Source organism: Anoplopoma fimbria, chromosome 10 (assembly GCF_027596085.1).
Source record: "Anoplopoma fimbria isolate UVic2021 breed Golden Eagle Sablefish chromosome 10, Afim_UVic_2022, whole genome shotgun sequence".
Taxonomy (NCBI): Eukaryota; Metazoa; Chordata; class Actinopteri; order Perciformes; family Anoplopomatidae; genus Anoplopoma; species Anoplopoma fimbria.
Window position 1 is genome coordinate 20,244,278 of NC_072458.1, and position 14,498 is coordinate 20,258,775.

A 14,498-nucleotide genomic window follows, 5' to 3' on the forward strand; every position below is an offset into this window, starting at 1 on the left:
CGCCTCTCCATTAGTGATGTGATTGGAGTGGACATAGAAAACCAGCAGCTTCGTTCCCACAGGGGCAATCTGAGGAAATTATTGCCCCGCTCCTCTCCGGGGAATGTCAGTGCTCCGGCGAGAAGCACTTAGTCGACTGCTATCACATGCAACTCTGAGTTTTTGAGCGTTTGCTGTGGATTAACACTTTTGTGAAATAAAGCGTGTGATGATATGTGATCAGTCATGGCACACAGCGAGAGGCTCGCGGGAGCTGCAGGGATCTCTGGATGTGGAATCAGGAGATCAGAACACTCAGCTGCATTTGTTTTGTTGTTGCTGGGGACTTGACAGAGAGATGATCACTGGAGGATGAAGATTGATACAATAGTGAAGCTCTTCAGTCTGGTTTTGTGCCATTTTCTGTGTGGTACAAAGAGAAAATCATCTTGTGATCAATAAAGAGCATTATGGTATTCAATCTAGGTTGTCTGTCTTAATGCAAATGCTGCAGGGATGTGACAAATATGCTGATAAAGATGCAGCATACGTTGAAACAAAAGACGTTAGGGTAGGATGGTGGGATGGACGCGGCCGGTGGCCCAGAGTCCTGGGAGGTCCACTCAGAGATGTAACATGACAATCACAAGCAAGACAAGCAGGCCTGCTGTACTGTCTGTGGTCGGTCACAAGACTGTGGGCGACCTTTTCACCCCGGTCAATAACAACTGCAAGTTGAGCCCACTTCGCCCTCAGGCTAAAGGCAGAACCAATGAGGATGTAGTTCCCTGAACCACCAGAGGATGGCAGCTGAGCTCTAAGCAGTGGTGCTGAGGTGGTCATGTGAAACACAGGGGATAAAATATACCTTTACATGGACTTTTTCCTGATCTAACAATCTAAAGTGGACACTCACTGATCTGTGATTAAAGGTGGTCCCCAGTTTTTTTTTAGGATTTTAACAATATTTAATTTGTAACTTTGATTTAAATTCTTTTAATGAGGAAATAAAAACAATTCTTGGTTATTTTTGGTCTTTTTAACCAAATACACAACTCAAAGTACAAAGATTTAAGTATGACTCAACCTTTATGTTCTTTATGAGCCCTCTTTAACCAAATAAACATACTTAAAATTGGTTTATCACATTGATACTTCATAACGTTCCTTAATGGAGATTTCCTCATGAACATGATTTTGAAGCCATATTTCAAACAGAGAAATGCTCTTTTACTTAAGTAAAATTTGAAATAGCCAAAGTGTACAAATACTCTGTGACACATAGAAGTCAAGCATTCAAAAATGTACTTCATCAACATACATTTAGAGTACCAAAATTAAGAGTTCTCATTGTGCAGAACTGTCCATTTTAGAATAGTGTATAAAATGATTGATGTTGTAAAGGTAAAGGTGGGGATCATTTCAATTACTTTATATACTGCAAGGTAGATGGTAAATTTCCCTCCAGGGACAAAAAAAATCTTATTTTAACCTGTAATATTACTTCAAAATGTCTTTGTTAAATGTATTTGTATTATAAACCTGAATCTGCAAAGTAACTATAACTAAAGGTATCAAATAAATGTAGCCTAGTGGAGTTAAAATGGAAATACTCAAGTAAAGTACCTCAAGTACCTTAAAAATTGTACTTTAGTACAAATCTTCAGTAAATGTACCACTGCTTTCAGAAGTCCACCTCAGAAATAATTGACACATTCCTTTTGTCTAAGTCTCAGAAACCCTATATGTATTACATGGGGAAATACAACGCAAATTCATATGCTCCTTATCTGTGATTGGTTTCCCTCATTAAAACTAATAAGATTTCTTTCGTTGAAGCTAATTGAGCCCAACATCAGTAATGTCACTATATATGACAATATAGTGAACAATTTGTCTGTTCACGCATACACCAAATAGCATTTAAAAATTGGAAATATTAACAATTATTTATGGTTAATTTCTCTATTCTGTCACCCTCTTCAAATGCGCAAGCCCAGTTGAGGAGGGTTTACCACCTTAATACCTTTTGACATATTGAGTTTTAATAATAACACAAAGGTTGCAAAGGTTTTGCCAGATCTGAAAAAGTACAATATTTTTACCCCCTTTACGTCACTTCCGGGGCTCTGTATTATGAGGTCAGAAAAGAAGAATAAAAAACAGACTATAGACTATGTAGACTAATTAAAGTTATAATCAATAGTTTATGTATCAAATGAAAACGTGAAAACAATGGGAAAAAGGGTACTCTTGGGATGAAAATACAGAGAATTATCATTTTACAGAGCTTCATAGTGAGTTCAGCTAATTGTTTAGCTGTGAGTCTGCAACTTTACTGTTGTTGTTCACTCTCACCTCTCTCATAGCACCGAAAATCTATAAAATCCAGCCAGATTGTTCCTTCAGGAGTTGGTAGAAACCAAATAAAAATAGTTAATATTGTTCATATATTCGGCATGTGGCCATGAAACTGAACATATGAATGATAATATTAATGTGACTGCTGGGTGTTTGCTAAATAACGTTTGTTAATCACTTTAAAGGTGATGATGTGTTAATGTTGTATCCATAACTTGTTTACACTGCCCCCAAGAGGCCTGTTATTGCAGATTTTAAAAGAGAACCCAAATATTTTGCAGTTCTTATTCTTTTTACCCCAAACTTAATAGCAGCGAGGTCTGTGAGAATTCAATTAATAACGATAGCAGACAATGATACAGAAGATGTAAAACCAACTGCTCAGATATCAGGTAAAAGACGAGTTGCAGGAGCAGAGAAAGAATATAATTTAACACAAATCAAGGCAGACCAAGAGAGCTGAACGGGAAATAAACAGATAAAGTAACAGACGGAAGATCAGTGAGAGAGTTAAGATAGGTTAAAGTGTTTGTTAAAGGCTCTATCGGTCCCTGCGGACTGAGGCTTGAGGAGCTGAATAATGTATGCCCGCTCCCGGAGTAATGAAGTGGAAGTAATAGGGAGGAATCCGGCTGGCCTCCCAGGGCTCAACACAAACTGTACACACTCTTAAGAGCTGCCTGTAGCCTAAACCTGTCTCCCTCTCTGCCTCTGTCTGTCTCCGTCCACTTCCCTCACGCACACACATGCACTCACGCGCTGCGCAGCGGCTAAGAGGGTTAGCTTGTCTCTGTTCCCGTGTCCTACATCATTGATGAGGAGGACCACGACATTTATAGTATCCCATTCAGAGTTCAGCAGCTCCAGATCTTCCAGGAGGCTCTTTATTAGACAGGAGCAGAGGGAAGCGGCGGATAGCATGGCTGCCGCTCGGCGGTCAGACAGGCGCTCGGTGTTGGCAGCCTTGTTTGTGGATCGGATGGAGGCTGGTTTGCACTTGTACTCGGTTGGTGCTATTGTGCTTAACAAGAGGAAGCCGTCGCTGTAGGCCGTGTCATGTGGTGAAAAGAAAAAGGCTGTTTTCTTTCCTCATGATCCATTCATTGCCTGTGGTCTTCTTTTCTCGCTGTAATATCCCTCCTCCTTATAAGCACAGGCTTGAAAAATGGTGGAAAAGTTATCTTGTGTTACCCCATGTGTCAGATGGTGGAGGAAGGCTTGCATGGAAATGGCTTTTCTCCCCATATTGTGTCACTTCACTTCAGAACCCCTTAAAGGCCCTTTCAGACAGAACCCGACAACGGCACCACTACTCTCTGACACCCGTTATTACCAATGGTTTGTGCTGCATCAATCTGGTTTTTGGTTATGGGATTTGGAGCTCCGGTAGTGAGGTGGAGAACCCCAGCACCCGCCAGCACAGGTCCTCCTATGGCCAGGAGCTGCACCTTGCTGCTCCGCCCGTTCACCACAGGGAGCTATCGACCCACACCACGCTGCTAGAGGCCCAGACCGTAGATGGGCCTGCTGCAGTAAAATTAGAGGTTTTCTAAATGTTGTCTGGTGCTCAGAAACACCACCACTTTTGTCCACAGGGACCGCCAACATAAAATGAAAAGTTCCTTGTAGTAGCTTTAATTGAACTGTTTAAACAAAGCTTCAGGAGGAAGATCCCATAATATCTATACCTGAATAACTTTCTTATCTTTTTTTGTTGTCAGTTTTAAAAGATAATGTTAAAGAAATCATTTGACATTTTGGGAAATACTTTTTTTTGTCAAGATTTAGATGAGAAGATTAATACAACTCTGATTTGTCCAGTCGATATCAGGCTACTGCCAGTAGCCAGTGAGCTTAGCTTAGCACAAAGAGTGGAAACAGGGGGAAACAGCTAGCACTGGGAAAGTTCAAGTTTTAGGAGTAGTGTCTCTGAGGTTGCCAGGCAGCCAGTGGCGACTCCAGGAAGTCACTGTGAGCCAAGAAATGGCCACACACATAATGTCCCATTCACGTCCTTTCATTCTAACCGTATCATCAGCAGCCAAGCCTCTGAATATTATAGAGATATCCTTAATTCCGGACAAAATCAAATTCTGATATCTCCCATTAGGTGAAAAAATCACAGGGGTGTCAACAAACTGATGGCAAAATGGCTGCAAAGATACCACTGCAACCAATATACACTCTAATGCAATGAATTCAGTTGATTTAAAAGGACATATACACAGTTTGTTTGTTTCAATGGATAACCCACTGCTCCAAATAGGCTAGCTGTTTCCCCCGTTTCCAGTTCTTTATGCTAAGCTAAGCTAACTAGCTGCTAACAAATATGAGAGTAAAGGCTTTAGTGAATAGGCCGAGCACATTTTCCACAAATGTCAACCTCTCATTTTTTTTGTAACCAGTTGACTACACTTAAAACTATTTCCTCTGTGCTCTGATTAAGATTTCCTCTACCTAGGCTCAAGAAAACAAAAAGTCATGTTTTCACTCTGGTTGCCAGACGCATTCTCACTTCAACGTGCCCCCATCAGCACTAACCACTGAGATATTTTTTTTTTGAGGTGAAGTAGCTTAAACCAAGATGAAGGCTCAAAAAGCATCTACATGTTAAACAGTTATTAAAATTGCATAGATTTCAGACTTTAAGGTAGAAAATATTCAAATGCGGCGCAGCGTGATTGAAAGAACTTGTGATTGGAGTTGTTTGGTTCCGTCTTCCAAACACTTTGTGCACCACCCGGCCCTCCTCCTCCTCTCACATTAACACGCTTCTATCATTAACCCCCATGCCCCACCTACTGCATAATAGCTAGAGCCTGATGCAGGAAGGAGAGAAGAAGAATGTGTTTCCTTTCTCTTTTCTTGAGGAGCATCTTGAATGAATGATTGATGTTGGGGGAGTAAGATCACAAAGATATAATCACGGTCTAACGAACGCAGAGCCCTAAGAAATATATACTGGAGGAATGCCATAAATTTATAAACACACCATATATTAATATATAAGTAGTCCATTGAATATTCAAATGGAGGGAAAATAACATAATATATGTACCCCTCTTGTTTGCAATGCATGCACTCAGGAAGAAGGTAACAAAAGCTTGGAAGTGAAACCCGGCCGCCTCATTCATCTAAAACCAAGTCATTTCCCCCCATGAACTATATGAAACCAAGATTAAACACAGTCATGTTCGTTGTCACTGGCTAAACAAATTGCCATTCTCTATGAGTGACATGTGTTTTGTGTGAAGACTTGCATCGCCAGCGTGGGGAGATAACTTCATTTCCAATCTTTGAGCACAGATGAGGCAGAGACGGTTAGTTCGTGTTCGGTATATGAGCACCTTTCATGGGACAAATGGAATGTCAATCAAGCGCCGGTACACAGATGCCTTCTCCCCGGTGGCGCCCGCGATGCTTTCTGGTGATGCAGCTCTGTTGTTCCAGCACTACTCTGGGTGCACTGGGAATATTTTGTCCTTTTACCCCTCCACATCCCCTCGCTCCATTTCAGATCCCCTGACTATTAACGATTTCCTTCAGCTCCCCAAGTTCGCCTCTTCAGGCTTTCCCTCTTTCCCACATCCATTTCTTCATGTTGGGTTTTTTGCACATAAAGTTTATAACCTGAGTGTCCTTATTTTTTTCTTTCTCCCCATAACCTCTCATGGACTTCCCATTTTTGCTCTCCCCAATACTTTTCCGCCATCTAAAGGGACTGTACAAAAAGGATTAGTCTGGGGAGGTGGGAGGATTCTTATATTTCTTTTTTATAGAAAAGAAAGCATTAAGATTATCAACATTTGCTTTGGAACCTCCCCTTGACCTAGAAAAAAAAATCTATAATGCTTCCCCCCCCCCAAAAGATCTCAAAATAATATATTTATGGAAAACATAACAAAGAGCTGCTGAGTGAACCAGGAAGAAAACCTAATGAAATATTGCTAATTGACTATCCCGCAAGTTGAACAAAATTATGATACTGAACGTATCAGTAAAATGTTGACAGACAAGTTATTTCTTTTGTTTTCTGCAAAAGTATCTAAGGTTGCTAACACAATTTCCACTTTTAGTGACTAAAGCATTTTAGAACTTTTTCATAGTTATGATGCATCGCTCACAGCTTTTGGTTAAAGGGTAACTTCAATATTTTTCAACCTGGATCTATTTCACCGTGTTCTTGTGTCTAAGTGACGAATGGGGATCATCATTTTTGAAACGGTCCAGTATAAAGGAAGAAGGCTGCAGACGGTGGCCACTAAATAAGATGTAATGTAATTGCTTCAGAAAACTCCCCACTGTCAATTTATTGCATTTAAAGTCCCCTTTTTTTTGTGTGTGTCTGACAACATTATGCAAAGAACCCTACAGAGAAACAAAATGTTTCCATTTCCACTAAAACACAGCTGCATGGTCAGACAGCTGGGTGAGTGTCTTATACGACAACGAGCTGATTGCCTGCGTATGTTGCCGCTTGTTTTTTTGAGTTTAAATGAAGTGTTTTATGACACTTTCCTAAGCCCATTGGTGTCTAAAAGGGGGGTTGTAGTCACTTAGACACAAAAACATGTGAAAGTAGGCACCAGGTTGACAAATACCAAAGTTATCCTTAAGGTTAGGATATGATTATGATCTGGTGGAATACAGGAAATGTCTTTAGAGACTCGATACACAACGTGTTTATTAACATTTAACAGAAACCACAAACTTTCCTTAACGTTACCTAAAATGCTGACACGTCTCATGAGAAAGGTGTGTAGGAGAAGGACGAGTAAAAGTTACAAATAAACGCCATCACATTGTCTAACTTACAGAAATCAATTCATTGAACTGCTTCTGTTCACGACCCTTCATCAGGCAAAATCTGCTGCAACTTCCCTACAGTCCCTAACTCCTTTCCTCTCTGTCCATCAATAACCCCCTAAAATTCATCACTTCTGCCCTTATTGCACAAAAGTATCCAATTATTTCTAACACCACAAACTCCTCTAACATTTCCATCCATCCCTACGCACTTGCCCTACGCCGTCATCCTCCCCTACCTATAAAAAATGAATAAAGATCTTAAGGTGGATTCAGAAGAAAATGGGAGAAATGTTTCCACCTCACCGGGGCGGCTTAAGACTTTGTTATTAAAAACATGACAAGCCATTCAGTTGGTAAAGGTGCTTACTCGAGGGAATGCTGAGAGTGTTTATTCTTTGATTAATTTGCTCGGAGGAGACCTGAAATTTCCCCACTCATGAATATGTGGATGACAGGGAGATTTCTGCGTTGTGACAACTTATCTAAACTACAGGGCAAAACGATTATGCTAATATCAGGTTGTTGTCATCAATCATCTTGTGTCAATGTGGTGTCAAGGCATCACGTTCCTGATTCCCCCTCTGGGCCATAGCTCTGTGTGTGTGTGTGTGTGTGTGTGTGTGTGTGTGTGTGTGTGTGTGTGTGTGTGTGTGTGTGTGTGTGTGCTTATTTGGAAAGGAGAATTGATCACATTCTCATTACGCCTGGGGATTGTTGGCGGAGTTGCTCTTGCGCTTGCGTGGAGCTGTTCTCCTGGATAAGAGCTGAAGGAAACCTGGGAGGGAATTAATTAGGTGAGTTTCTTCATCTTGATATGAACACCCACACCCACACACACACACACACACACACACACACACACACACACACACACACACACACACACACACACACACACAGGCAGAGGTCCAGGCTGAGCGACGTCAGAGAGACGCGCCTTAAAACCAAAGAGCGCATCACAGGGAGATGCGTGGTTTGATCACACGCAACTCACCTCACACTCACTTTGGATTGTAAGATAGCAGGACACACAGCAGCAGCTCGGTGGACGAGGATTCAACTGGATGAGAAGACAAGAAGTTACTTTTAAAGACTTTGAATCGTTGCGCGTAAAATGAGACCGGTGCGTAAAGGTCTCCGCCTCAGATGATATCCAGATTTAAAAAAAAACAACCTGAAAAGTTGATTAGAAAACCAGCTGTGAACTAGTAACAGAGGATAACAGTCTACACTTTGCACGGATGCTGTTGGATGTCACCCCGAGTCCTGCTTCTTGTCTCTGTGATCTGATCTGAGCCATGGCTTACTCTCAGCTGGGATACTCCTACTCCACCCCGCCGCAGGTACAGTCCTCTACTCATCATTAGTACAACGATGCTGCCAAATAAGGCACTTGTTTACTTTTGTTTTTTACAAGAATGAACTGGAATCAGATCAGATAGTTTTACTTTTATGAGAAAACCATAAGAATAAAATAAACACCAAACACAAAAAGCACCCAACTTGTGCTGGACACTTTGTTTTGCAGTGTAAACTACTAAATACACTTTTTTTCTATTATTTTTTCTACTTTCTCACTGATAATGTAATGGGACAAATAAGGTTAATTTTTCTTTTTTTTCTTCCCCCCCATAGTTTCTGATGACCTCCAGCTCTCTGGCCGGTTGTCTGGAGCCGGGCACGCCTCCATCACACCCGGTGCTGCGCTCCCCGGGTCACCAGCTCACCTCCGCCACCGGCATCGGAGTCTACAGCGGGACTTATCCAAAGAGCCAAGGGTACTACAACACCTGCGGCAGCGACGCCACCGCCCTCTACCCCAGAGTGAGAGTTATTTATTACTATCATTTTTATTCTTTATTTAAAAGTCATGTTTCACATCTTCACAGATTATTGGAGACACCTGAGGAAAGAAATGTTGAAAAAATGACCCTGTTATGTTTTTCAAGAATGCACATTTTCTAGAAGGATTTGCAAATATTAACTTATATGGGAAGGCAAAAAAAAAACAAAAAACATCTATGTAAATAAAGGTAATTTCAGGCTAAAGTCATGTGTTCTTGTAATGTTTTTAAGGATTCTGATCAGTTTTTTTCCAATATTTTCAGGGGCCACTAGATCCCAAAGACGGAGCTGCATCTGTGGGGACATCTCAGACCCCTGCCTACTATCCCTATGACTACACGTTTGGACAATATCCATATGACAGATATGGGTACGTCAAAGTCTGCATATGCCTTTATTCCCCTTAAATTAAACCACATTTTCATTTCAAAACTGTAATATCTTCAGTCAGAACTGCAGACTAACTAACTGACTAAAAAATATTTCTAATGTCTGTAGCTTGTTTGCAGTGACCTCATTATTTTATGTCTTGGCATAATTGCAAGTATTACACTATATGGCAAGGTTGTAATTTGTTGGGAGGCCTTTCTGCAGCAAACACAATTAAAAAAACACTTATATTTGGTATGATATAGCTAAATATGATTTGGATTGTCACCATTTTGCTCAGGTATTCCTGCTCTGACGGCGCCTCCCGTCGTAAAAATGCCACCCGAGAGACCACCAGCACCCTGAAGGCTTGGCTGCAGGAGCACCAGAAGAACCCCTACCCCACTAAAGGAGAGAAGATCATGCTCGCCATCATCACTAGGATGACCCTCACACAGGTAGAGTTTAGTTTACCTGATATTCTGTCTTGTTTTCCTTCAATCCATTTAAAATAGCGTTATTTGTCCTTATTTGTGTTTTCTTTACTTCCTCTTACTTTTGCCATGTCCTTCTGTCTTCTTTTTACTAATGTCCCATTGGTGTGGTTTTATGTTCCTCTCTGACCTGCATCCTCTCCCTCCCTCAGGTGTCTACATGGTTTGCTAATGCACGCAGGAGGCTAAAGAAGGAGAACAAGGTGACGTGGTCACCGCGGGCTTGTAAAAGCTCTGACGATCGAGGCTGTGATGATGACAGCGACGAAGCTGAGAAGCCACTTAAAAACAACAAAGACCTTCCAGGTAAGCGGTGCATAAATCAATCAGCAAAAAATACGCTTTTTTCACGATTTGTTGTTGAGGACTTGGTGTTAACTGTGTGACTCGTTTTTTTGCAGATCAACAGTGCGCAGACCTGCAGAGTGACCTTGAGGACTTCGACCTGCTGGATTCAGACGGCTCTGACTGTGAACCGAAGCCGCAGTTTCTACCCGAGGACAGTGACGCAAACACGGACCTCCCGCATGGTCATCTCACACACAACCCAGACCGGCTGCACGGAAAAGAGAGGTTGTCTCCGGACTGCTCCAAACTCACACCGGTCAAACAGCAAAACAACGCCTTCTATCCAAACGCAGACCATCGAAGTACAGACACCAAGCCCAAAATTTGGTCCATCGCTCACACTGCTGCGTCTTTGGGCGGCAGCTTGCAGTCAGAATACCCTCCCTGCATGCTGTCGTCGACGGGGTCCCCCTCCCCTGGGTATCCATCAAACATGGCGCTGACCAAGGCGGACAGGGAACAGGAGTCACCGGTCGCCACGCTCCGAGAATGGGTGGACGGAGTTTTCCATGGTCCTTCTTTCCATCAGCCCAAACCAGTTGAGGTGTGGAAAGGCTTAACTGATGGCGTGTTAGACAGCAGGACACACGGACAGTCCTTTGAACTCGTTAGGTCTACGTCATCGTTGTAGTCCAACCGACACGTCGTCAACGGAATACAAAAAAGACTTGAACTGGACTTGAAACAAAAAGTCTATATTTTGTTGTTGTGACTTGACAAATTGGCTGTTCGCTAAGCGTTAACCCCCCCCACCTTAGTTACTGTTGCTACGTCTGTCAAGCTTTCTGTTCACGCACAGCACGAATGCAGTTTACGATGATAACAGCGGCACTGGAAAATGATGTTAGTTATTGTTTTTTGTAATTGTTAAATATTTCTTATTATATAATTATTATTAAACGTAAACGATGGATCCTTGATTCACAGACAGCAGTAGACAAAAGCAGGCCTCTCAATTCTAGCGGACAAACATCCATTTTGCCGTCTGAAACGACGACTGTTGGTGGCAGATTTCATTAGCTCCAGCTAGCTCCCAAATTAAGCTAACGTTAGCTCTGTGATTACAGTAGAAAAATATGACTCCGGTTGACTTTCTAATGAAATTAAATACGCACTTGTTGGCGGCATACGTGGTGTTGTGCTAAAAGGGAAAATGTCACGTTATCCTGGGTTACGTTGGCCTTAACCCAGTAAAGAGTTGCTAATTTTAGCCAAAATGGATGGACGTGCTAGTCATGTAACAAAACACTGTAACCCCTTAAATAATGTCAATGACGTGCTCCTTGGCCTTGTAAGTAATGATTGGTTACTGTAGTAAGTAAAGCCAGACATTTTAATGACTGCTTCTTACTATAGAGCAGGAAAACATTTTTTTTACTCTAAAGGCAGATTATTGCTCTTACTACAGCCCAATGTACTTGTGGAGAAATCCAAAGTTTGACAGACCTGGTGTGCCAATTTACAGTTGCTATGCTATGATCGGACAATTGTCATTCGGGGGGTTGGGGTTTTGCGAACTGTCAATTAACAATGTGTTCGTATTTTGGCATTTTGACATTTTGACAGGCCCTTACTCTCTCTTAACTGGGGCCTCATCAAAGGTCAGATGTCACCACACACGTTCCTGCAGCAAGGTTGTACGGTTCACACATGAAATATACAATATTGTACACTTGCACTATAGCCTGCACATGCACTGAGTCACAAAAATAAAAAGGTGTATTCCGTAGAATGGCAAAAGTTCTCTGAGTGTGCCTTTGGTTGGAACCACTAGTAGTATCAGTTTAGAAGACGTAAATCCTGTCCTGGAATAGTGGAATATACCTCTGCAGCTTTGGATGTGTGTGTGTGTGTGTGTGTGTGTTTGAGTGTTTGTGTGCATGTGTGTGTGTGTTTTGAGGGAGTGAAAGGGGGGAAGTGGGTGGTATTCAGCCGTGACTAATGGAAACACACAGAGGAGGGTGCTGTTAAATTGTTAAATCGATGCCACTTCCACCTCGGCTCCAGATATAGCCGCAATCAGCGATGCGTCCCTTTTCATTAGGCGGCTTTTGACTTTGTCAACCTGGGACTGCAAGAAAATCCACCGCGCACAAAATGCTTGATAAAACCTCTTAAGTCATTTTAAGTAAGTGTCACATCTTTATCCACTTCGGTGAGTATTTCATATAACCAATAATAAGTAACGTCATTTGAATAAACAGAGAAATAAGGCTGGCATCACTGGGCCTAAACGTTTAATAAAAAATAAATTTCCATCAACTTCAATTATTAAAGAAAACCTCACAAATTGAGCACCGGAAAAGATTTTTACACAACACATTCTAAGACAAAGCATAACAAGAAAGAGTGAGAAGTTGTTTTTTTTTTCACCCCCACCTTTCTCCTCCTCCTGTTTTCGATTTAGGAACAGTGATAAAGTATTTATCAGAACAGAGGAGGGATCTTCCTGGGCTTTGTATGGAATTAACCATTTCAGATTAAATAATTCAGGATGAATTCAACCGAGAATTTCATTCTGTTTCTGCCTCATAAATAAGTAAGATGTAGGATGATAAATAATGACATCTGACTTCTTATTCCGGTAAAGTTTTCTTTCTTCCTCTCGCTGTCCGACAGGATCTCATTTTGGTCGGCTGCAAATACATTTTCCATGTTTTTGCTCAGAATGTTACTTTTTTTCTAATTTTAATGTACTAAAAATTATACAATCGTATTTGCTTTTTTAAAATCTTGTGGATTTGACTTCAAAGGAGGAGGTGGTGGTGGTGGTGGTGTCATGAAGGATGTAGCATGGCAGTCAGATAAGAGGTTGAAGGTGACCCGGTGCTGAGTGGGGTTAAGAGATATAAGGTTATATTTGTTCTCACCTCTAGCTGGTTGAGACATGACTGGTCTCTTGGGCGCGGAGCATTGGGAAAGTGCAGAAACGTACATACACTGCAATTTACTGTAGAGCATGAATCTCACCCGCTTTTGATTCAAAAAGTAAAAAAGAAAAGTTCCAAATTTTTGGTTTCTGTGTTAACTAAGAATTTTTAGGAATTCCTTTTCTGTTTTTTCAAAATAATGGCAGTTTTTTCAAGAGAATATCTCATGTAATTATGTGAGCATTTCACTCTGTTTAAGTTTCAATTAAAATAGTTTGTTTAAATTTCCATTTTAAAGCTGCACATGCAAAGAAATACTTCTATAACAGAAGTTTAGCCACTTTGAGGCAGCTTAAAAAAGCTACTTCCGCAAGGCTAAATATTTTAAGATATATTTATGATATGGAGAACCAACAGTTTCCTATATACACATCCAGCAGACATAGAGCAACATTGTCATTCATTTGGAGCCACGTTTTTGGGTACTTGGCAAATTTGCGTCCAATATTCACTCTCCTTTAAGTTCTGGTTTTAGTTAGTTTAGGTTTTAGTTTTTAACTAACCAGCTTCAGCACCTAAACGCTCCTCCGTGTTCTCCAGCTAGTCGCTTCTCGCTTGTGTGAACATCAAAATTAGTGAAGATGTTTGAAAAAGTATAATTATGAAGCAAAATACTGTCAAAAATGAGAATATGACAGATTTTCCATTTAACAAAATCTCCCCCCTTAACTCCAGCAGCCATCACCTATCTCCTCTCCTATCTCGTTTCCCTATCTAACCCCAAATCTCATTCCCTCTCCTCCGTATCCCTCCCCACCCGTCTCCTCTCCTCTCTTTCCCTCCCTCCCACCACTCGTCTCACCTCACGTCTGTCTGCTCTTGACACACAAGCGAGCCACTCAACAGCCAGTCTGACACGAAGGCCTGCTCCCTGGGCCATATAATGTGATTAAGCCTCAGTGTGCTGCTGTACAGGTCGGGGAATGTTAGAGCCACTGTTTACTTGTCTGGCTCATACCACCGGCAGTTATTGGGCCTTCAGTGTCTTATGGGAGAATTGACACAGGGGTGATAGACAAAGGACTTTCTCTTCCCCCCACCCCCACTCAGAAAAGTAATAGTTTTCTTGAATTAATTGTTCATACTATTCATTCTTCACTCTGTGGGGACTTTTTCTGAATTGCCTCTTCTTTTAAAATCATAGATGGAATGTCTGCACAGGAAGTATTGACAACTTCAAATTACTCCTCTCTGAACCCTCAGTCTGACACCTATTTCCTTTCAACACTGTCTGTGCCGCTCTCTCTCTCTCTCACACACACACACACACACCGTGGCATACATATACACACAGTTCTAAGTCTCTTGCGTCTTGTCACACACACTTTGGTTTCCCGGGGCTATCAAAGTGCTGAGTGCAAAC

The 14,498-nt window shown here is 41.5% G+C and overlaps 1 protein-coding gene across 1 annotated transcript; it reads left to right on the plus strand.

Moving 5' to 3' along the window:
* Positions 1-8,447: 8,447 nt before the first annotated feature.
* irx4b (iroquois homeobox 4b) lies at positions 8,448-10,836 on the plus strand. The gene is made up of 6 exons (XM_054606669.1): positions 8,448-8,492; positions 8,785-8,973; positions 9,258-9,364; positions 9,665-9,821; positions 10,010-10,163; positions 10,259-10,836. The coding sequence occupies exons 1-6, from the start codon at positions 8,448-8,450 to the stop codon at positions 10,834-10,836; spliced, it is 1,230 nt and encodes a 409-aa protein (XP_054462644.1).
* The last annotated feature ends 3,662 nt before the right edge of the window (positions 10,837-14,498 follow it).

Coding starts and splice junctions, on each gene's coding strand:
- irx4b (XM_054606669.1), top strand. CDS start 8,448: ATGGCTTACTCTCAGCTGGGATACTCCTACTCCACCCCGCCGCAG. Junction 8,974..9,257: donor CCACCGCCCTCTACCCCAGA/GTGAGAGTTATT, acceptor CAATATTTTCAG/GGGCCACTAGATCCCAAAGA. Junction 9,365..9,664: donor TATCCATATGACAGATATGG/GTACGTCAAAGT, acceptor CATTTTGCTCAG/GTATTCCTGCTCTGACGGCG.